Here is a 23,643-nt window from a genome sequence, read left to right as displayed (position 1 = left end):
GAATGTATATCATCGGCCAAAGGAAAGAAATCCATGGGTGAACCAAAACGGTGGCGTTTTTTAGTTAGACTCGCGCGATCATCAAGCTCTGCACGGAACACGACGCCGTTTATGCTGTAAAGGGCGCAGTGACTGGTAAATTGAATTTGAATCGTCGTGTTGCCTGTCGATACCAATCCACTTTCCGGAGACTCAGAGAAGGAGACTGAGCTTCTTTTGGACCTGTGAGGGGGTGCGCCTGTAAGAAATGGCACCCCATGATATCCGCCGTCCGTTCAAACGACCAGCAATCTCCGATCAGCAGAGGAGAAGAGAACTCTCCCTGCAACGCCAAGCACAGCAACGGCGCGACGCCCAACAACAGGTCCGCTGCTTGGCTTCTTCCGTGCTTTCCCTCCAATTTCCAACTCACGAAACCGAACTCGAACCCCTACCCGAGTCCTTTCACGAACACGAAGCCCAACTGGGAACCAAACCCGAAGAGGAATCCGAACCTCGATCCGGGGACCTTGATGTGCGCCAGGCTTCGAAGCTCAGAGGAGCTGAAGCCCGCAAGTGGTTCGCGAGGCAGCTGATGCTACCTGAGTGGATGATCGATGTCCCTGATCGCTTGAGTGAGGACTGGTATTTTCTCTCTAACTCTCTAGCTGTACTTTGTTCATTTCTTTATCATCGTCGTGAAATTTATTGCATTATACTATGCAGTAAAATGTCAAATATGTGAAAAACTTATGCCAAGGAAGCAGCAGTAGCAATTAGTCTCGATAAGGCGTTAGAATTATTCTTTATATACACACACGTATAGTTTTGGTGCATAAATTTCCTGTTTTATTTGTTAGGTACGTATTGGCGAGGCCTGCTGGGAAAAGATGCTTCGTTGTTTCATCAAACGGAACAACAGTGAGCAGGCTGAGAAATGGCTCCATTTTGCATCATTTCCCTTCTGCTTTACCTGCTGGTGCAAGGACACGAGACGTTTCTGGCTCTGTTCAGTCATATTGTATATTAGACTGCATATTTCACGAGGTAGAGATTCATTTTTTTTTTTATTCCTTACTAGTTGCATTTTGTTCTTTTTTGGAGGAAAAAATAAACATTAAGCTGTTTGTGGTTTGCAGTTGGATCAGACATACTATGTAATAGACATGGTTTGCTGGCGCGGTTACTCTCTGTATGACTGCACAGCTGAGTTCAGATTTTTTTGGTTGAACTCCAAGCTTGCCGAGACTGGAGCTTGTGATCCTCCATCGCGTTATCATAAGTTTAGATTCAGCACAATTCCTGTGTACAACTGTGACCAGAGTGGTTTCTATGAAGCATATACAGTAGCCGTGCCTTATGTCAAAGATGGCCTGTTGTTTTATAACAAGTAAGTCCTTTAGCAAGGGTTTGGAATAACACTAATGCCAAAAACTTATCTTTTCTCATGTTACCACTTGATGAACCTCTTTGTAATGGTTCCCCATAGCTCCTGTTATTTCTTGTGATGCTGTTTGAACCTTCAGAAATTTGTCCAGTTTGCAATTATAGATCACTGCATTGCTTAGGTTTCAGGTTGTAATTCAGTGGACTGTGTTATGGGTGTTGTTTGAAATGTGCTGAGCTAGTTAGCCAGAAGGTAAGCACCTATGCAGTTTTGGTGGGCCTATAATTGCTAGCAGCTGCTAACCTTTCAGCATCTGCTCTCCTGCTTATTCAAGTGAAGGATCTTCTGTCTTTTCTCTTTGTTAGGCTGTCTCAAAATATTTGACTCCGATGACTCTTGAAATGTAACTTATAAATGAAAATTTTATGTGGTGTAATTTGGTTTAGCGATAAGCTCTACAGAGTACAGAGGCCATGAGTATGCATTTAAGTAGAAAGAACCCTCTAGGAAAAGAGGAAGTTGATTAAGATGCTGAGTAGAGAGAGAGCACATGTTTTTGTTTTATTCCGAAATTAAATTTCAAATGGTGGGATCAGATATGGTAAGATGTCAATGGTGATACATGAGGTTTCTGGGTGGGCCTATCAGTTGAAGTCATCTAGCTGTCTTAACTGCATAGTCTTTTTTAGAGTGTTCTGAGTTTTGACTTGTTGATTGCTTTTGTATAGATTGATTTCTGACAGATTGTTCTTCAAATTTCACTCTTTCATATACCTATGTTGGCTGCTTATATATTCAAAGTTTCTAAAATAAAAATACATTGACTGCTTGATTTTTTACATAAAAAAATTACAGTCACACTTCTTGTTTACTTCTTGATTTTCTAAATTATATTGGATCAAGGTACCACTATGTTAACTAGACTCTGCTGCTGTTTACTTCTTGTTTCTTTTCTCTTTGAGTTTTTTTTTTTTTTTTAACTAGTCTAGATGGCGCACCCAGTTGATTCATAGAGTCAGATGATAGGCTCACTATGGCTACTGCTTAGCAGTATGAATTTTCTTATTTTGTAGTTTGGCATCTATTTAGCTGTTTTAAGTTATCAATATTTTATCATGATCAACCTTTGGTGAAGAGGCTAGCCTGTTTTTTTTGTGCTACTCTGCTGTATGATGGTAACTAAGAAGATCCTAATCAATCAATCAATCAATTAAATATGTCAAAGTATGTACTAAAGTTTCACCTCAAAGAAAAAATTATGTGCTGAGGCTTTGAACATCTCCATAAAAGGGGTAAAATCGAAGGGTGTTAAGAGGGTGTTTGGCTTAGCTTCTCCTTTTTTGTTTGGTCAAAGGTAGCTTATAAACTCTCTAAGAATTCGGTAACATGCTTTGTCTAAGATGAAGAGGTTATGAGCTTAGTACCTCATAAACTCTCTTAAGAACTTATTTTGAAAGCTGGTGATGTAACTTTATTTTTAAAGAAAAAATATCTTTTAAGCTCTCTAAAACAAGCTGGTGGTGAGTAAGAAAATGGCAATGTTATCTTTTGAACTTTAGTATTTAAAGTTAAAAATTATTTCTGAAACCTTTTTTTTAATGTTTTATTTGATTAAAAAACAAAATGTAAGCATAGTTTTAACGAATCAAATTAGCAGTGTAAAACCCTAAGCTAGTGCAGAGCTTATAAGCTCCTCTATTTTAAGCTAATGTCAAACACCCTGTAAGTATCATTCTCATTCTACTAATATTTTTAATCAATTTGAACTTTGGAACCTATTAGTGTGTCATGGTATATCTCATCAAGTTTTATAGGCTCTGGTTATGTTTCTGCTTGTGTTCCTTTCCTTACTGGATTTTGCATTGTTTTTTTCCCTCAGGCATGCACATTATCAAAGTGGGAACACACCTCTAGTATTAGTGTGGAAAGATGAAAATTGTAGTCAATATGTTATTGACACAGATAATAAGGGACAGATTCCTACCCAACAACAGGTATCTTAACATTACATTCTGCATGTATTTATGCTTGTATTGAAGATTGAAAGAAGTCAGGGAGGGGTTTGGGTGGGGGTTGGGTTGGGGTTGCGAGCGGCGGGGGAGAAAGAGAGAAAAACTGATAGGTTAGTCTTTTGAAAGCTAATGTTGTTTAGCTTGTCTACTGGGTTTATCTTCTGCTTAAGCATCAGCATCAACTAAAGCAAAAATTCTGGTTTTTTTTAATCAATCTGACTAAACACCTTATTAGTTCTACCATCAATCATGCTGCAATGAAAGCATTAGCTCCAGCATTAAATGAGAAAAACTGAATTGATTCAACTCATGCAAACAGCTTTCTTGAGATATAACTTTATTGTTTTGTCATAAATCTTTTAGAGAAGGGGTGACAAAGACAAGTACTCTCGTGTCCTTCACCAGAATAGCCTCAATACTACTATTTCTTTGAGTTTATTTCATGTTTCTATTGTAACTCGGATATCCAGGCTAAAGGGATTTTCCCTTTGATGTTTGATGTTGTTTGAGTATATAGGGGTGCGCATAATGAGGTAGAAAAACAGAATAGGGATTAGAGAAAAGAGAAGAAAAGATAAGAAAATTCAATCAACAATGTTTGGAATGGTTAACAACCACAATTGCAGGTTTTTAGGCACTTGATCAATGGGTGAATATCAATAATTTTCAAAGAATCTTAAAAATCATGTTGAATACCTCATGCGTTTATGGTGTTTTCATGACGTAATATGACTATAATACTTGAACAAGAAAAATTAACAGCTAGGACTTCTAATTAAATATGAAATAAAATCCTATAAGGTATAATAACTATAAAAATCCTACTAAAATGTAGTATCTCAATTCTTGTAGTGATCCTATACTACTAATAATCTAAAAAACTACACAAGGTGGTCCTGCATCAGATAAGGCAAAGCACTTCTTGTCTGTGAGAGACCGGTTTATTTCATCCTGTGAACTGACTTATGTTTGGAGAATATTTGGTCAAGTTTAAAGTATAAGATCAGTCTTGCAGTTTGGTACATGACGGGATATGTAGGAACGGCTTGCTCGGATGAAAGTTTTGACATGGATGAGTTCCTTCATCATTCTTACATCACGAACATTCCCATTTTTTATTGAATTTAAAATTCTTGCCCTTATGAGAAACTAAACTGTGTATTATGCTTCATTTTTTTTCTGTTAGGTAGTTTTGGAACTACAAGATGATGGAAAGCTGTTAACATCAGATGATCCTCCTGCAGTGTTAGGCTGCTTAAATCAGGAATTCATACACGAGGTACAGGTTTGGTTTGAATGTCATAATTTCCAATATTCATCTTTCCATGTTGTGGTTGCGTTGCTATCAACCAACTGAAATGATCGTATGCAGTTGTTAAGCACTTGTGTGCATTGTTTCTTTTTTTTTTTAAATGTAAATTTTATCTTTGCATTTGAAGGGGATTTCTTTGTTTCAGTAAATGGTGGGATGTCAAATGTGCATGGCAAAATTTTATGCATGACCTGATATATCATGGCATATGTGCATTTTACATAATCATATTGGATGAATTAAAAAGAAAAAGCATTTATAAATTTAGTTAAATATTTTAACAAAATTTACCCGTGTGAAGAAGGAAAACGTTTTTCTTTTGCATTTCTATTATGTGTCTCATTTGTCATTACATTATACCGAGTGATATTTCAAACTTAAGTATCATTGATCTGCAAAGGAATGAGCAGGTTGGCTTGGTCTAAAAATTGTTAGAATTAACAGGAGCTAGGACATGACATTTTGATCCCCACCCTGTCTCTTTCCCTGCTTGTAGCACTACAAATCTCAAACTGATCAAGAAGGTGCAAGGCCAGCCCTGAGAGACTGAAAAAGGCACTTCATCAAATGAGCTTATTTTTCTTTCTCATATCATGGTTCCCAAATTATGACAGAAGTAGGGTTTGTTCAGTTAAAAAGAAATGTTTAGGAAGAGTAGGAAAAAGTACATCAAAGAAGTAGTTGTCCTCCAAAAAAGGAGGAAGAGAACAAGAAAGGGAAAGACTGGGCAAACTCAAAAGAGAACCAAAAGCTCAATAGAGGATAGCAGCCAATTTCTCTGGGAAATAGATAAAAAAAATCCTTAAAATTCATGCACCTTACCTTTAAATGGATGCTAAAAGAGTCATCTTATCCCAAGTAAACAAAAAACAAGGAGAATCACCTTTCAAAAAACCTGTCTCTCCAACCACAACATCCACAGCCAGCAAACAAAGCTCTTGGCAAGCGGTTTATCTCCTTTTTCTTGCTAACACCATGGAGAATTCTTTCTCGACAAAGGTAGAATTTGATCCTTAGACAATTTGTAAATGTTTTAAGGCTTTATATCATATAGTTGAACAATGTAAAATGCAAGATTCTGAGACATTTTCTTTGAATGTCTCTAGGTTTCATAGTGGTCCTTATAAGTGTTTGTACAAAGAGTGGCAGTACAATTCTGAGATATTTTTTGTTATGGTTCTTAGATTAGGATCTACTAAGTTTGTTGTGGAAGATGTTAAGGGCACATTAAGATTAAACTCTTCTATCTCTTTGCTATGGCTCATTAAAAGAGAATCCTTTTAACCCCAAGTTTAGTAAAGAAACTCTGACTTTTTAAGACAAATTTTTCTTTGCTTTTTTAGTAGTAAGAACTGCAACTTTATACACAAGTTTAAAGACGAGATAAGATCTTAAAACTACCTCCATCAAATAGATAGTTTAACACAGTTAAACACAGGAAGCAGGTTTCTCCTCAAGCATACAGAAAGGACACCTTGGAGTCAAGAGCCTTATGAACCGCAAGCCGTGTTGTGTTCCCCGTCCAATCTGCCTTGTGCTCTCTTTTACTTGTCACAAGCACATTAATGCTGATGTAATTTCAAGGATGCAGAGTGTTGTCAAGAAGACATAAGGGCTGAACCCCATCAGGGATTTGCTTGTGACACTCTTAACCCTATGAATGAGTACTTCAGAGGCCAGAAGTCACTTGTAACTTTTGGCTCTAATTCACTCGTAACTTCTGTCTCTACTACCAGTATGTCGGGTCACTAAGTTGGAACATGGTTGTGAGTTTGTTATGAAGAGGGTAAGATCTTATTAACATAAACCTTTTTATTCTCTTAATAATAAGGGCTCGTTAGAAAAGAACCTTTGATCTCTTAGTTGGGGAGAGAAACTCACATTTAGAGAAATTCTGCTTGCTTGTTTATTTGTAGGTATTACGGATTTGTTTTTTTTTTTTTAGAAAAAAGAAAAGAAAATATATTAAAAGTAGAGCGCCAAGGGGGTGAAACTCATGTACAAAAATAGAGAAGAATTTACAGATTCGTAATAATATCAACCATAGATCCCAAATCCTCAAAACTATCTAAATTGTGGCCAAGAATAGAACCAAAAAAACATAGCCATCTATCCTTAATAGTATCAAAATCAGTATATCTATTTTCAAAAGTTTTTTTGTTCCTTTCATTCCAAATCACCCAAATAATAGATAGAGGGATAAATTTGTGACATTTGTGTTTCGTTATAATTCCTTCCCAATCTAAAAGTTCTTGAGAAACAGTCTCAGCTATAATCCATTGAATGTCAAGAAAGTTATAAATCATATTTCAAAGCTTAACCACGGTCAGACACCAACGAAGAAGATGATTAGTAGTTTTAGTGTTCAGCATGCATAAAGGACATCTATTAGCCAAATTCAGTTATTTCCTCATGAGATTGTCAAACGTAAGAATTCTTCCCTTTGTAGCTTCCCAAGCGTAAAAAGAAATTCTGGGTGGCGCAATAGAATTCCAGATAATTTTGTAGGGGAAATTGCCAAGAGATCTAGTTTGGCCATCCACAAGAAGTTTATAGAATGACTTGACAGAAAATGCACCATTTCTATTTGCTTTCCAGTAAAGACAATTTTCATTAGAATTAAGATTAATGGTAGCTAAAAGCTGGAGAAGACTTTCATATTCCTGCCAGTCCTGTAAATTTCTGGTTACCTCCACATTCCAATAATTATCCTCATACACATTCCTGATGAGTGAATTTTTGTTCTTGGCAATGACATAAATGTGAGGGAAACGATTCTGAAAAGATTCCATACTGCACCATCTATCGTTCTAAAAAACGGATAGCGTTTCCATTGCTTACTTTCCAGTTAGTACCATTAAGAATAGAATCTAAACTGCGGATTATATTTTTCCGCAAGTTTTTCCTAAAACAGACTTGTCCAAGTCAGTAAGATTAGGAGGGTTATTACCAAACCATTTATAGTCAACAACCTCTTTCCAGAGTTTGTTATGTTCACAAAAATACCTCCAGATCCATTTACTGTGAAGAGCTTTATTAAGAGTTACTATGGATTTCAGTCCCAATCCACCAGCAGCAACCAGTTTCTTCTCCTCATTCCAATTAACCAAATGAAATTTACAGCTATTATCATAATCACCCCAGAGAAAACGACATTGAATAGTTTCCAATTTTTTAGTCGTTTTCTTAGGAATGGTTAAAACCAATAAGTAATAGATGGAGAGATTGGAGAGGGTACTCTTGATAAGTGTTAGTTACTTTAGCCAATCTGTTTTGAAATAACTCAACAATGGGTTCCCAGCTTCTTGTATCTTTATGATTATTGCCCAAAGGGACTCCCAGATATTTAATGGGGAGTTGAGAGGATCTGCAGCCCATGACAGCAGCCAAATTAGGAGAAGTGTTGGCAGGTATATAATTCGAACTATGCATACCCAGATTAATAAGTTTGGATTTATCAAGGTTAATCTTTAAGCCCGATATTGCTTGAAAACATAATAAGATGCACCTCAAATGAAGTAAATTATCAATATTTGGTCTGCAGAAGAAGAGAGTATTGTCAGCGAAGAAAAGATGTGTAATTTCTATTTTTTTTATTTTGGTTCCCTATTTTGATGCCCTAGAACAGCCCCATATTACTAACCTTGTCAATAAGCTTGTTGAACGTTTCCATTACAATAATAAACAGAAGTGGAGATAATAGATCACCCTGTCTTAAACCCCTACGAGCCTTAAAGAATTCGAAGGGTCTGCCATTTATCAAAACAACAAAAGTTGGAGAAGTGATACATATTTTTATCCAACTTCTCCATTTCCGACCAAAGCCCAAGTTATCAAGCATGTGGTCAATGTAATTTCAAGATGCATGATCAAAAGTTTTTTCCATATCCAGTTTACAAATCAAATCATTGTCTTTTTTTCTTATAACATCATCAACAACTTCGTTGGCGATAAGAATAACATCTGTGATTTATCTACCATGCACAAAAAACTGTTGATTTTGACTAATAATCCGGTTAAGAACTTTGGAAAGTCTGTTAGCAAGCATCTTGAAGAGAAGCTTGTAATGACTGCTAATTAAGCTGATCAGTCTAAAGTCCTTTAAATTTACAACATTTTTCTTTTTTGGGATTAGAACAATAAATGTTGAATTAATTGATCTAACAAAGGAAGTTGTTTTAAGAAAATCTTTGAAGAAACCCATAATATCACCTTTCACTATTTCCCAGAATTCTTGAAAAATTTTAATATTAAAACCATCCGAACCAGTGGATTTATCACCATCACAGTCTCTAAGACAATTCAAAATTTCTGATTCAGTAAATTCAGAAAAGAAAAATGACCGCATAAACTTGAAATTCTTTGGCACAAGAAGCAGAGAAATGACCGCTGGATCTTTCTTCTCTCTGGAGGATCATGTTAAAATCACCACCGATGATATCCTTATCACCCCACTTAACATGGCAATCGGTTAATTCTTTCCACAGAGTCTCTTTATCGGATTCCAAAGCTCTACAGTATACCGCCGAAAAAAACCATTCCACCCCATTGCTTAAGTTAATGAACTTACATGCAACTGTAGTGCTCCCAACCAGAGTTTCACAACAGTCAACAAGGCTTTTGTTCCACATCACAAGAATGCCACCCGCCTTCTTATGGATTTGTAAATAGGTTAAGGGACAAATAAGAACTTGAAACTCCCTCCCGAGGAATAGATAACTTCCGAACTGTCTGGAATAACCTGCCTTCGACATCTAAGGAAAAAAGAAAAAAACTTACAGTTTTAACACACAAACTATCTAGGAAATGCAGAAAATTGAATATACTAGAGACTATCTAGGACTTCATAAATCTACTTTTTTCTTGTCTCCGTGTGTAAATCTTTTATAAACCAAACCAAAATCTGTTGCTCTTACTGTTCTGCTCCATACATTTTCTTTTGTGTTTTCTTCTTGTTTTCACTCTTCAATAATATTCTTGCTTTCCACTCCACAAAAATTTCAGTCAGGCCTGTGTGCTGGAAATCTGCTCCGATTTGCTATTAATGATGGAGGTTTGAGTTTTGTAGACGGTAAGCTTGAGAGAGCTGATTTACATTATCTGGGCAAGTCAAATAGAGCACGTGCTTTTGCAGATAGTTACTCCAAGGTTGGTAGAAAATTCTGCACACATGCTATGTCTAGTAATTTCAGTTTTTGATTGATCTTAAATAATAATTATTTAAAATAAAGCCTCGTATTTTTGTAAGGAGTAAAATTTTACCCTTTGGTGGTGCGTGTATTTTTTATCAAAGCCTACTACCTGGATTTCATTAGCTAATTCTATTATATAATTTTGTGTCGTAAATAAGGATGGGACAGACTTCTTATGTGTGTTCATCCATTGCCATTAGTAGTTATTGCCAACATCCCCAAACTGATTTGGGACATAAAAGCAGATTTTCATCTCTTTGGATACTTAGATAGTTATACACTGTTTTATTTTCCTGTGTTGCTTTTATGATGTGGGACAGATTAGGATTATTTTTTCTGCTTAGAAATTTAGGATATATTTAAAAATTCAAAATATTGCATCTAAGAATTAGGAATAGGGGCTCTTGAGAGAATTGATTCTGACTTTGATAAACTCAAGAATAATTGGTTCCATACTCATAAGTTTTTGTTAAGAGGTCATCCACTGTATTCTAACAAGAATTTTGGGGACTTTATAAATATTTTGTGTGGGTTACACTTCTTTGGTGTTTTTGATTTTATGGATATACTTATGCTTTTTATTTCAAAAAAGAAAATAATTTGGGATAGAAGGTAAATTGTAGAGTTAATTGTATAACATAATAAAGGTATTGAGAGAATTTCTATTTTCTAAAAGGCCAGATTTTGAACATAAATATTTATAATGCTTAAAGATAAATCTTAAAACGTAGACATATTTATAATGCTTAAAGATAAATCCTAATATAACTATAATTACAGGATACTAATAAGAAATCTATAACTCAAAAGAATTTAGATCATAAATAAAGTCCTGATATCAATAAAGCTCTCATCTTATCCATACAATTGAAATAAATTATAAAAGAGTTAGAAATACAATTCCAAAATCTGTTTAGAGATTCTAGCTCATGGTCATTCTCCATATTAACTGTTGCTACTTCTGATTTTTTTAACAAACTGATAGTGGTAAGATATTATCAGTAGTATTGATCGAAAACTCAGACAAAAAATATAATGTTAATACCTGGAAACTCTTTGTAAACTACTAATAGTTGGGATTTATTGTGCAGATTGTATTTCAGTATGCAGTTCGGCATTCGCCTTTGAAAATTGATGATATGCTGGCATCTATTAGCTCACAAGGTGATGGGGAAAACAAATCGACTGATGTGGAGATGGTTGGCTAATAGTAACTATCAGAAATTATGATTTTTGCTTTTGTTCTGAGTTCATGGCAGAAAAATTCACTTACAATGTTTGGCTAAATTCTTATATGTACTTGCATAGAAATCATAGAATTCAGTAATCTGAGTAGTTTTTATATGGGATCGCAGTCTTCTTGGAATATTTATGTATAGTTTAGGTGCAAGTTTTCTTTGCATCTTGTATTTTCAGTTGAAACAAATTAATATTATTATTTAAAAAAAAAAAAAAAGATCACAAGTTTAAGCTCTATTCTATCTTGTATTAAATTTTTTATTTTAAGTTATTGGTTGAATATTTTTTAGATTTTATCTAAAATTCATGCATAGTTTAATAAGATCTTGTGAATATCATATGTAAAATGAGAAAATTAAGTTGGTAGAGAATTTCAAGTAGAATTAGCCCTATATGTTTCAAATTTCAATAAAAGTTTGTATCTCTTCTGGTTTAAATATGTATAAATTTTTAAATAGAATTTATTAAATTCTTAATCTATTCCTCCTCTCATATTTTATCAACAAGCTCATAACAAACCACAGGCTTCATCTAGCTAATACTACTAGTTTCAGAGACAACAATAAAAAGGACCCAAAAAAAAAGTCAGATACAGTGTATTACCAAACCCAAGCACACAAGTTTGTGTGTATATATATATATATATATTCCATTTCATCTGAGGCCAGTTTCATATAATAAGAAATTATGAACAGAAAGGAATAATAGGGCCCATGATCATGAAGCTGAAGTTCTTGGTTGGCAACTATCTCGAACACAAGCCAAGACATCCCTGTAATCCCTTGAGATAGTGAAGGAATCGTAGACTTGACCATCACGGCTTTTCTTGTACTCAAATAGCAGAGATGAATGATTGAATGCTGTTAGTTTCACAAATCCGAAATCATAATCTCTATAAATACTCCAATTCGGAACCACATTGCTATATTTCGATAGGTGACTTCCTCCTCCGCCAACCACCACATGGATTGTTCCGTTCATGGTGCCTGAATAATGATGCTTTTCTCTGCTCATGCATGTATTCTGCACCGCCAAAAGAAACCAGTGTTACTGAGAATAGACTGCAAGTGTTGGAATACAGAAAAATTCAAGAAAAGAAAGATGGATTTTAAAGCAGAAGCATTTTATTAGTAAATCAAGGCGAGTGAATTGAATAGCTAATAGTACATTTTGAATTGAAAATGTGAATGGTACACATCTTGCAGAAAAACAAATTTCCATTATTCTTACTTGGTAGATGGGACAGGATCTTTCATAGTTATGAACGTGACCATAAAACGCAATGTCTACTTTGTACTTCTGCCAGAGTTTCTGCAGACTTTCTCTTCCCATGGGCTCTTCAAATGAGCCTTCCTGACCATACCAGTAGTCGGATGAATACCCAAGGACTCGATGAGATGCAAATATCAACCATGGTTGTTTTTTTCTATCCACTGATGCAAGGCAATGCTCAATGAAAGCATACTGTTCTGAACCCTCTCTCCAGTCATGTTCACTGTCTGCTATACAGAAGTGAAACATACCAAAATCGGTTGAGTACCTGCATATTTACACATTTTTATTGTTACCTACTGCCAAGACTTAACAATAAGAGGATATAGGAGAAAATAAAAAGCTACTTGATCGAATCACATAAATCTTTATGTTTAACTATTTCTTGCACTTTTGCTTGTTTATTTCATTCAAAGAAAGACAAGCTTCTTACTCTCGCAGGTGGAAAACTAAAGGGATACAGTTCATTAAGTTTCAAAGCCCTTAATGTGTAGTAGTTAGGAGTCAAAAGTTTAAGAAGTTCTTGGAACAGGATGGCCAAATTACTACTACTAAAATTAGAACTTAAATGATGGTCAAAAGTTTTTTTAAAAAAATATGAAGTATGAATTGTATTAATAAAGGTACCAACAAAGTCTCGCCTATTTACAAAATTTACAAATTAATCAATGTATCAACAAGTTCCACAAATGATGGTCAAAAGTTATTGAAGAATAAGTTTAAATCCTTGATCAAAAGGTTTTTATGTTAAAGTAAACTCGTATTTTCACCCAAACAATGTTATAACCATATATATCAAAACTAGTATGAAAGAGTAATATGGGAATTAGCTATAAGTGGAGTGGAAATTAAACCAAACAAGTCTGTCAGTGTAAACTCACTAAACTGATGGCAAATATTCAAAATCCTACACTATTAATTATCAAATAAAAAGATCTACAAGAGAATATATCTGAATTACCAAAACTTAGCTCTGTTTTCAGCAGGAACATAAAACATGGTCTCTGCAGGCACACCACATTCCCCACCAGAATCTGTTGTGCCATAGAAGGATCCTGTATTTGGCCAATCACGTTCATGATTACCGCTATAGAAGAAAACAAACAAATGATTCAATTAGCAGCACAGAACACATCTAGAATACTTCAAAAACATGTACTGATGACAACACCAACCTAGCAACCATGTAAGGAACAGTTGATGCAATAGGCTCTACTTGTGCTGTGAATTGGTCCCACTGTGAGAGGTACCCATTTGCATATGTTAGATCTCCTATGTGGAAAACAATGTCAATATAGTTCAAATCCTTAATCAGTTGGTCTGTGGTGTTAAGCGAGCCTGGCTGATAGTCACTGTACTCATTTGAACCATCACGCTCTGCCTGCAAAATGTTGGAGACAAAGTGAAAACCTTCCACAACTGACAATTAAAACTCCTAGTATTGTCTCAGAAAAAGACTCCTAGTATGGGCCTTAAGCAACCTTCCCAAGCAGGAGAGCCAATATATTTCAACAACCATAAAAAATGACATCCAAGATCAGGTAATGATACTGATTTTTAAAGTCAGCTGTGCAAGATTGGATCCAGTGTTTTTTATCTACAAGTTAGATATCAAATACCAGACTGCTGATAAAAAATTAACCCATAGATTTCTAATTGATGAGCATCAGGTCCTTGAAGTAGCATAAAGATAGAAAATTCACCAGTCAAACAAGCGTGCTAGAAGGGGGCAAATAAAGAAGATAAGAAAATAGAACAAGAAGTTTGGGATAGTAAGTTGTTGATACTACCTTACCCATATCACCGAATATTATAACCCGCTGTAATGAATCTTGTCCAGGATAAGGGGATGATGCAAATGAATAGGTCTTGCTCCACACAATTGAACCATTTAATAGGAGATGCCCCATCTTGTAAGTGTACCTGAAGATCATCATTGCAAAAGTTTGAAAATACTTGTGCTAGCCTTATAACCTTTTGCATGGCAAGATTCTTCACAATACATACTGGAAGTTCGGCCACAGATCCTTCAAGAAACTTGTATGAATGAAACCAGGATCACGCCAACCAACTGACCTAGCTGGTGAGCCTGAAGAATGCAGAATGACAAGCTAACCTCATTAAATTTTTGAAATAAAAGAGAGAGAGTATTATTATGCATAAAGGTACCAAGGGGATACTACCTGAAAACACAAAATTATAAGTCGATTAGGTGGTCTATGACAGCCCCAATATCTTCCCAATTTACTATGTCATGACCAATTAAAATAGAACTAAAAATATGAAACCATTTATCCCTAATATTTACAATGTCTGTTTCAATACCCTTAAAAGTCCTAACATTCATCTCCCTCCAAACAACCCACATAATAGAAATTAAAATAAGGAATAAATATTTTTTTTTATATAAATCAGCCCAGGCCCACAACTCCTTGCTAACACCACCCGCATGGCCCACTTCATCCCCATAATCTCATACACGTACTCCCAAATTCTGTAAACCATAGGACAATGAAGTAACAAGTGATTGCATGATTCTTCTTCGGCCTTGCACATGTAACACCTATTAGTCATCATCATACCTCTTTTTCTCAACATATCAATGGCCAAGATTTTTTCTTTAACAGCTTCCCAAATGAAAAAAGCCATTCGAGACAGTGCTTTTGACCTCCAGATTTGCTTAAGGGGTGCTGTCTTGGCATTTTCCTCACCATTTTTTACAATAAAGTTATAGTAGGACTTCACCGAAAAACCTCTTTTCTTGTCCGGTTTCCAAATTCTTTTGTCTTTCACATTACCCACCTTAAAAACAGCAAGTCACCGAAACAGATTCCAGAATCCTACCTCTTCTTCCTCCTTTAAATTTCTTCTAATCTGTATACACCACCCACTCCACCCCCCTCTCTCCCTTCTCAAATGCCTTCTCCACAAGAATATCCCTCTCACTAGCAATCTCAAAGATCATCGGGAATTTATCTTTCAATTTGAAGTCACCAGCCCACTCACTCATCCTTCCAGAATTTAATTTCAGCCCCATTACCTAGCTGCCAGCATAACAGTCATAAAAATTCTTGCTGTCAGTGCTGAATTTCTTCCACAAGATAACCTCATTAATGAATAGACCTCAATACCTATTCCAATGTGGTGTAGAAGAATAAAGAAGCATATGAAAATTTCTATCACATGATTATAGAACTGAGTCTCGTGAACAACTCTCTACCAGCAGCTATAAATTAAAATCCGCAACTCTGCTACCGAAGTTGTAATACCCAGCTGGGGAAAATAAATAATAATTTTAATTATAGGACCAAGAGAAATTATATCATTATTTCATAAAATTTATAGAGCTATCTTATAATCTACTATCACTATAAAAAGAATAACTATACATATAAGTTAACTGTTAGGTTTTAGTTAAAAAAACTCTGAAATTCTAGGAATAGAAAAGAAGACAAAGAAGAGAGCAGAAGAAGAAGAGGATGTCTGCAAAAAGAAGTTTAAGTTTCATAAACCTTAAATCAAAACTCTATTACATGATATCTAGACTTACAAGCTAAAAAGAAAGATTTACATATATGCAAGGGAGTAAAGATTTATTATGGCAGCAGCGTTCTGGCTTTTTTTTTTTTTTGGTCAATATTCTACCACAAACCTATTTTATTTATAACCTACATATTCTAAGCTTTCCATAAACACCAAGATTGCATGATTTGGATTAGAACTGAATAAGTTATGAGTTTTTTAAGATTTAGTGATATAGTAAAACACGAATCAAGAAACTTTACAGTCACGTTCTTCTAGCAATCTTTTAGCCTCCAAACTATTTTATTTATAATCTACAGTTAATAAGTTTTCCATAAACATTAAGACTGCATGATTGAATGAGTATTGGAGAACCTACGAATTTTGGGCACCTAAGGTTGCAGAAAACCGCAAACTGTGTGGCAGAAGGCTTTCTGGCCATTTTATGGTTCATCTGACTAATTCTCAACCACTAAACTAATTCATCCATAATCTATACATCATAACTTTTCCATATACACCAAGATTGCACAATTTGGATAAGAATTGAATGGGTTATGAATCTTTGAATATTTAGCATTGCTGGGAAACACTCAAATTGAAATAGCAGCTTTAGGATTCCGAATATCCATTATCCATTAACCTTTTTGATTGATTCCTTCTTCTAAATTATAGTTCTATATGTCTAGTTTGTGGGTTAAGAATCATTCTATTTAGATTAAGAAATCACTCTATTTAAGGGTTTTAAATTCTTTGAACTTTGAGGTAAAATCTCAATTTGAATGATTTACTGATTATTAAATTTTCAAGACTTATTTTGGTTAAGTTTAAGGTTTGTTTCAAACCTTACATATTTATGGAATTTTCTATATATGTGCGGTGTTGTAATGTACCCAACTCTAGGTTTAGAGTGTTACAAAAGCTCTAACTTAATTAGTCAAGAAATCAATAAACCAGTGCTTACAAATGCAAGTACTCGAAATTGACAATAGACTCAAATAAATTGCATCATGGAAGTGTTTTCCAAGTATCATTTTCTTTTGGAGAAATAAGCACCACACAAATCCATGACGCTAAAGTTATCTCGACAGTGAGAAACAAAGAACATATAGGACAGACTATGCAGCTTATTCACAAAAATAAGCAGGAATCAATTATACAGATAACTAGGCTGGTGGCTTAATAACGACTATCTGAATGACTCATTAATTTGCGATGAAGTTGTATCAAGGATTACGTAACCGAAAGCCAAATTGATCTAGATATTGCATGCAAATGTAACAGTCTGAGTAGATGAAACAAATCATACCACACATGCTATTCTGATGAAATGTCAAGGTTCCAGCTGGTGACCTCTGCCTAGAAGAAGCTTCCTTCATACCCCATTCAACAAATGGTATGGATTCTTCAATAGAATATCCACTAGTCCAGGTTACAGTCCTCTGTGCAACATATCAAATGTCATTGGAATATTGGTTAGGTAACCTCTAATTTTCCAGGTGAAGCAAACAACATATGAAGGAAATCAAAGTCGGAATTTTTTTTGTCAAACAAAGTTCTGTCCGGAAGACAAGAATGACTAATTAACTGAAAGAAGTTAGATAGGGGATCAGAGTAATTCTGATTATTATGCTTAGAACTCCATTTGAATTCTCTCAGCTGAAACAGATAAAAAAAGTCCCCTGGGTTTTGCAATATTGATTTTTACCAACTGTGCAAGGAGGGCATCGTTATAGCAATTACTCAATCTGATGAGACATAGAATCGTTTGAGCTTGGTACCCAAAACAGACTGTGTAGGAGATTATGCTGCAGAAATCAATTAATACAGACTTACTTCATTCCAAGACTTCCCCTGAGCAAGGCGTGGATAAAGGGGTGCTTTAGGATTGACAAACGATATAGAATTTGAAACTGCCACTAGCTTTGGCTGCAATTTTCCAGCATTGAATTAGTTGACAATGCAATTTTATCCACATTCATTATGACTTTTCAAGGCAAAAAGAAAGGCAATAATAAGAAATTATAAATATGTAAACTTTCAACATATAGGAACAAGATTAGTATCATTTACAGTTGATAGCCCGCCTGAAAATAATGCAAAGGAGAAATCTGCCCGCTGATTTATAAGCTGGAACCTCAAAGAAGCTCTTCCGGTCTTTGCATAACCTAGATTGGAATGGTTTGCAAACTTGTACTGAAATAAAGGGAGTCAAACGTATTATAGAGGAATCCTCCACCCATCAAATTCTAATATCCACTAGATAATTTCACACACCTTTATGGGAGCTGAGCAGATGTATGGAGTCTGTTCCTTTGGATCATCTACTGGTGGACAGGCTGATGAACTGCAACACCAAAACAAAATTACCTCTAAATCGTGAAACAATAAAGAATGTAAAATACTACTGATTATACAATTATACGAACATAGATTGTGATCCTATCCTAACAAGTACAAAAAGTTTGCCGGTTGAAAAGTTAAGGAGGATTACTTGAATTTTGCAGGAGAGAAGACTCCAACCCAATCATCGACAGACGGTTTGGAAGACTCAATATTTACTGTTACCCATTCAGTATCATCACCCTGTGATCAAGAATAAATCACGTAAAAATCAATTTCTTACTTCCAGTAATCCAGCAGCATGTTTTGGACAAAGCAACATTCTATCAGCCACTAGTCTCTACATAAACTCATCCAGTTGAAATAAAGTTCAGACAGATCAAATCTTGAAGGTAACCATGAAATATAGAAGTTGAAAGTTTCAAACTTCAGAAAGTTTCAAACTTCAGAAAGTTTCAAACTTCAGAAAGCTTCTAACTTAGGTTTCTGATCGTCTAAGAACCCAAATTCTCATATAATATACTCATTACATATTGCAGACAGAGAATAAATCAAACAAACTATCCCGCAGAATGCCAGAATCTAAAGAAACCAAGAAAAACAAACAGGGAAAGTAAATAAATTTTGGGGGAAAAGAATTACATTACCTCTAACCCGAGATGGAGAGGATATGCCCTAATCAAGGCCGAACCACTTAGCTCGAGAGTCGTTTTGTAGATATCAATTTGAGCAAGTGGTTGCTCCCCAAATCCATTGATATGAGCCAAACCTAAGCTGAAGCTTGCAGCGAGACACAATAACGCGAAACCCACAACCATTTTTGAGGGTTGAATGCTTTCTCGCATTACACCTTGATGGGATTCAACAAGATTTGGTGAGTGCTCGATACCCTTGCAAATATTCCATCAGTCCTGGTGTATAGTACTGTGTGAAGAGAAGGAGAAGAGATGGAAAGAAATCAAATCGATTTCCCCGGAACAAATCGTCAGTCTCGTTCTCCCTCCCTCCTATTTTTCCCCCTCTGCGTTCACACCGTTTATTTACAGTCTTTATTCACATCATTGCCATGGTTACACAGAATTTTAACCCAAGTGAATTAATTGGGAGTAGAGCCCATGCATGGATAATAATTTGAAAACGACGAAAGATTTCAGCTTTTCAGTGTTTCTCTTTTTTTAGCAAATTATTTAAATAATACGGTGTTTGGAAAGCCTAGAAACTGATTGGACAAAATTGGATGAGTTTTATTTAGTAAGAAGAAAATTGTAAAGGGTGAATTTTTATTATTTGAGAATATTCCACTACATAAATCCATATTCTTAATACAATAACTAACTTCTGGCAGAAGGTTTCTCATTCTGCCAAAGTGATTGATTCACAGCCATCATGAACACAGGCCAAAACATCTCTGTAATCTCTTGAGATCGTGAAGGAATCATAAACCTTCCCATCATTGCTTCTTATGTACTCAAACAACAGATACGAGTTGTTGAATGCCGTCATTTTAACATACCCAAAATCACGGTCTCTGTAAACACTCCAACGGGGAATGTTAGTACTGTAACTTGATAAATGGCTCCCTCCTCCACCGACAACTACATGAATTGTTCCATTCACAGTCCCTGAGTAATTGTGTTTTTCATTGCTCACACATTGGTTCTGCAACAGAGTCACACCCATCAACCAATTGAAGAAGATGAAAAAGACTCAGTTTCCAAAATGGTGACTTTTGAGTAAATTGTAAGGAGTTTGTCTACCTGGTAGATAGGGCAGACTCTTTCATAATTATGGACATGGCCAAAGAATGCAATGTCGACTTTGTATTTCTGCCAGAGCTTCTGCAAGTCATCTCTTCCCATGGGTTCTTGATAGGAGCCTTCGTTAGCATACCAGTCATTGGAGGAATAGCCCAGAACACGGTGACCAGCAAAGATTAACCAAGGTTGTTTCTTTCTGTCAACTGATGCTAGACAATGCTCAAGAAACTTGTACTGTTCTGATCCTGCTCTCCAGTCATGCTCTGTATCAGCTATGCAGAAATGAAACATACCATAATCTGTAGAGTACCTACAATACAATTTCTTTTATCTTATTAGTCCTTGTTGATGTGGCTTGACTAGTTAATTTTATGTGTATATTTTAGATAATATTTTGAGAAAAAGCCCTGATAAAGGTATATAATTCTTTTGGTGATGTCCTCTCATTTTAATCACAGTGAAAAAATTTCTTGATCTTATCCTTAAATATATACATACTTGACAAACCACTATAAATTTTGTGTTTTTTCTTATTTTATTATTTACTTAATGTGGTTGTATGCATATTGAGAGATTTATTTTCTCAATAGTTCTCACTGAAATTGCTTCTTCTGATTTAGCAATATATATTTGCATTACCAGAACTTGGCTGAGTTCTCAGCTGGGTAGTAGAACATGGTTTCTGCCGGGACACCACATTCTCCACCAGAATCATCAGTATCGTAGAAAGATCCAGTGTTGGGAGAGTCTCGTTCGTGATTCCCACTGACGGAGAAATCAAACACATATACATGAGAAAATTCAATTCATAATATAATTTATACATGTAAAACTAGAAAAGAAGCTTACCTTGCAATCATGTAAGGTTTAACAGATGCAATAGGCTCCACTTGGGAAGTGAATTGGTCCCATTGTGAAATGTATCCATTTGCATATGCCAAATCTCCTATATGGAAAACAATGTCATAGTTGTCCAAGTCTCTAACCAGTTGGTCTGTAGTGTTAAGTGAACCAGGCTGGTAATTGGCGTATTCGTTGGAGCCATCGCGCTCTGCCTGAAATTTATTAATTTAAACAAGTGATCCGATGAACATACCTTTTATGAATTGTGAAAAGGAAGTACCTTTCCCATGTCACCAAAAATGATAACTCTCTGTAAAGACTCTTGGCCAGGATAAGGGGATGACTTGAATGTATAGGTCTTGCTCCATACATTGGAACCATCTTCTAACAAGAGATGACCCATCTTGTATGTATACCTGCAAAATTGAACCCAACATCACTACGAAGAAGAAGAAGATGACAAGTAAGAAGAATAAGAAGATAAAGAAGAAGAATGTGTTACAGAGTGTTTGGCCAGAGGTCTTTCAAGAAGCTTGTGTGTGTGAAACCAGGATCGCGCCAGCCAACGGTTCGAGCAGGTGGAGCTGCAAAGAAGATGATCATCATTCAGACAATCCATTAATCTCACCTCATGACCAACTAAGATTCAAGTCAGAAAAATTTTAAATTGTTATGAAAGCTTGCTTACCACACAAGCTATTTCTATGAAAAGTTAATGTTCCAGCAGGTGATAGAGATTTAGGACCTCCTTTCATTGCCCATTCAACCATTGGAACTGCTTCGTTTATGTCATACCCACTTGTCCATGTTACAGTCATCTGTCAACAATGGAATCAACATACCTAAACATGTACATATATATAATAGTCTGTAACTAGTAATTGATTGAACTTACTTCATTCCAAGATTTGCCTTGAGCAAGACGTGGATAAAGGGGTGCTTTGGGATTGGCAAATGATATAGAATTTGAAATAGCCACCAGTTTTGGCTGCACAATTTCACATTATACATATACATATACACATTATTAGAAAATAAACAATGGAGGGAGAAGTGGATATATGGTTTGAATCTCTCTACTCACAGCAGAAATCCCCCCCGAGAACAATGCAAAAGTGAAATCTGAGCGCTGATTTATAAGCCGGAACTCCAAGTTGACCTTGCCGGTTCTTGTGTAATATGGATTGGAATCGTTTGCATATTTGTACTGAAACAAAAATGTACCTTATACATCCATCACCTTAATCTCAACATAAATATTATATATATGTATGTATGTATATCAGTAAGTAGTTACCTTTATTGGAGCTTGGCATATGAATGGTTTTTCCCATTCATGTGAACCTGGGCAGTATGAGGAGCTGCAATACAATCAGACAAAGTTCAGTTAAATCAAATCTGGTTTCTTTTTCTGTTTAAAGTTGAGATTTTTTTCAACTGGGTACTCTGAAAAAGATGAATTTACTTGAAATTTCCAGGAGAAAAAACTCCAACCCAATCATCTGCTGATGGTTTTGAATTCACAATCTTCACCGTCACCCATTCACTATCCTCACCCTGCATTCAAACAGTTTCAGTCAAAGCTTTTTCTAAACAGTTCTATACATAAATACATATACATATACATATATACATATATACATTGAAGCCGAGGACAAAAGGGTAGACTGCAATGGAAGCAGAGTATTCATGGAGGGCAAGAGTGGTTTGAAGAATATTGATTTTGGCCAAAGGTTGTTCTCCTGCTTTTATGTGAGCCAAACAGGCCCTTAGAAAACACAATAACACTAAAATCCTAATCATATTTCCTTTTGACTTGTAAATCTACCCTAATTCATCTCAGCACCAACCCATCTATCTCTCTTTATAAATACACTTTTAATGGTGGAAAATTTACATAAAATGAAGATAAGAAACAACTGTGTATAATAATTTTTATACTATTTATAACAGTACACATTATCATCGAAAATTTCGATGTTATTTAAATTTATTATTTTTTTAGTTTTTTTAAAAAAAAAATATTAGATCAATTTTTTTAAATTAAAATTTTTTCTAACTTAAAAAATTTAATTATCATTAAATATTTATTTTTATGAATATGATCACTATAATCTTATTAATATATTAATAAATTAAATTTTTAATTTTATTAAATTATTATTATAGATCAATTTAATTTCAATTCATAATACATTCATAAAAGTAATAAATTCTATATTTTCAATGTAATTAGAACTTGTAATATTTAAATAAAATATAAAAATTTTATATATTAGACTGCCGTCTTAAACATTATTCATTTAATTTTTTAATGATAAAGTTATATATTGTAATAACCGTCACACAATATTTTTTTTCATCTAAATACGTTATGATTTATAGGAATCAAACCGAATCTAGTATCATAATTTAACTAATACACTAATAAGTTAAATTTTTAATCTCGTTGCATTAAGTATTATAAATCTGTCATTATTAATTTATAATATATCATCTAAATCTTTTTATTTAATATATTGGTCATAAAGTTATGTACTATTATTACTATGTATATACACGTGTAAAGATCGTTCGCGTGTGATGCTAATTATTATTTTTCTTTTATTAACACTATTATTAATAGGCTACACATATATAAACTAAGTAAGTATTTGTCGATTGAGATAAACTTAAAATTATTTTGGCTCGATTTTCGCGTGTAATGTTAGAAAGCATTATTTTATTCCATAAGAATTATAAACAGAAAATTATAATATTTAATTAATATATATCAGATTTTTTG

The 23,643-nt window shown here is 34.8% G+C and overlaps 3 protein-coding genes across 5 annotated transcripts; 1 reads left to right on the top strand and 2 right to left on the bottom strand.

The window, feature by feature from the left end:
* The first annotated feature begins 112 nt into the window (after nucleotides 1–112).
* On the top strand, nucleotides 113–11,358 carry LOC110826332 (snurportin-1 protein). Of its 3 annotated transcripts, none has more exons than XM_088210905.1 (7): nucleotides 113–624; nucleotides 840–1,026; nucleotides 1,119–1,369; nucleotides 3,246–3,360; nucleotides 4,565–4,657; nucleotides 9,759–9,838; nucleotides 10,974–11,358. In XM_088210905.1, exons 1-7 carry the CDS (start codon nucleotides 248–250, stop codon nucleotides 11,008–11,010), a joined length of 1,140 nt encoding a protein of 379 aa, XP_088067031.1. In that variant the 5' UTR covers nucleotides 113–247; the 3' UTR covers nucleotides 11,011–11,358. The 3 variants fall into 3 exon arrangements, with proteins under 3 accessions (XP_088067031.1, XP_088067030.1, XP_088067032.1); XM_088210904.1 differs by having other exon boundaries at nucleotides 9,695–9,838; XM_088210906.1 differs by lacking the exon at nucleotides 9,759–9,838.
* A 362-nt stretch (nucleotides 11,359–11,720) lies between these two features.
* On the bottom strand, nucleotides 11,721–19,377 carry LOC110820470 (putative inactive purple acid phosphatase 27). Its single transcript, XM_022049944.2, has 12 exons — nucleotides 18,906–19,377; nucleotides 18,410–18,501; nucleotides 18,193–18,262; nucleotides 17,989–18,111; nucleotides 17,752–17,844; nucleotides 17,225–17,357; nucleotides 14,401–14,482; nucleotides 14,184–14,316; nucleotides 13,569–13,774; nucleotides 13,355–13,480; nucleotides 12,352–12,661; nucleotides 11,721–12,144 (listed from the first exon to the last, which is right to left on the bottom strand). The coding sequence occupies exons 1-12, from the start codon at nucleotides 19,101–19,103 to the stop codon at nucleotides 11,839–11,841; spliced, it is 1,872 nt and encodes a 623-aa protein (XP_021905636.2). The 5' UTR covers nucleotides 19,104–19,377; the 3' UTR covers nucleotides 11,721–11,838.
* A 144-nt stretch (nucleotides 19,378–19,521) lies between these two features.
* Nucleotides 19,522–22,710, bottom strand: LOC110820353 (nucleotide pyrophosphatase/phosphodiesterase-like). Its single transcript, XM_022049801.2, has 12 exons — nucleotides 22,500–22,710; nucleotides 22,324–22,415; nucleotides 22,156–22,219; nucleotides 21,943–22,065; nucleotides 21,754–21,846; nucleotides 21,547–21,676; nucleotides 21,361–21,442; nucleotides 21,139–21,274; nucleotides 20,865–21,070; nucleotides 20,655–20,780; nucleotides 20,016–20,325; nucleotides 19,522–19,917 (listed from the first exon to the last, which is right to left on the bottom strand). Exons 1-12 carry the CDS (start codon nucleotides 22,659–22,661, stop codon nucleotides 19,612–19,614), a joined length of 1,830 nt encoding a protein of 609 aa, XP_021905493.1. The 5' UTR covers nucleotides 22,662–22,710; the 3' UTR covers nucleotides 19,522–19,611.
* Nucleotides 22,711–23,643: the final 933 nt, after the last annotated feature.

The sequence above is a fragment of the Carica papaya genome, chromosome 9 (genome assembly GCF_054855325.1).
Source record: "Carica papaya isolate Zhongbai chromosome 9, ASM5485532v1, whole genome shotgun sequence".
NCBI lineage: Eukaryota > Viridiplantae > Streptophyta > Magnoliopsida > Brassicales > Caricaceae > Carica > Carica papaya.
Note: the sequence above shows the minus strand (reverse complement) of the source record. Positions and strands in the feature narration are given on the sequence as shown.

Coding starts and splice junctions, on each gene's coding strand:
- LOC110826332 (XM_088210904.1), top strand. CDS start 248: ATGGCACCCCATGATATCCGCCGTCCGTTCAAACGACCAGCAATCTCC. Junction 1,370..3,245: donor GGCCTGTTGTTTTATAACAA/GTAAGTCCTTTA, acceptor TTTTTCCCTCAG/GCATGCACATTATCAAAGTG. Junction 4,658..9,694: donor ATCAGGAATTCATACACGAG/GTACAGGTTTGG, acceptor CAAAAATTTCAG/TCAGGCCTGTGTGCTGGAAA.
- LOC110820470 (XM_022049944.2), bottom strand. CDS start 19,103: ATGCGAGAAAGCATTCAACCCTCAAAAATGGTTGTGGGTTTCGCGTTA. Junction 13,481..13,568: donor GTTCCTTACATGGTTGCTAG/GTTGGTGTTGTC, acceptor TTTCTTCTATAG/CGGTAATCATGAACGTGATT. Junction 12,662..13,354: donor GAAAACAGAGCTAAGTTTTG/GTAATTCAGATA, acceptor GTAAATATGCAG/GTACTCAACCGATTTTGGTA.
- LOC110820353 (XM_022049801.2), bottom strand. CDS start 22,661: ATGATTAGGATTTTAGTGTTATTGTGTTTTCTAAGGGCCTGTTTGGCT. Junction 22,220..22,323: donor TTTTCTCCTGGAAATTTCAA/GTAAATTCATCT, acceptor ATTGTATTGCAG/CTCCTCATACTGCCCAGGTT. Junction 22,066..22,155: donor TATGCCAAGCTCCAATAAAG/GTAACTACTTAC, acceptor TTTTTGTTTCAG/TACAAATATGCAAACGATTC.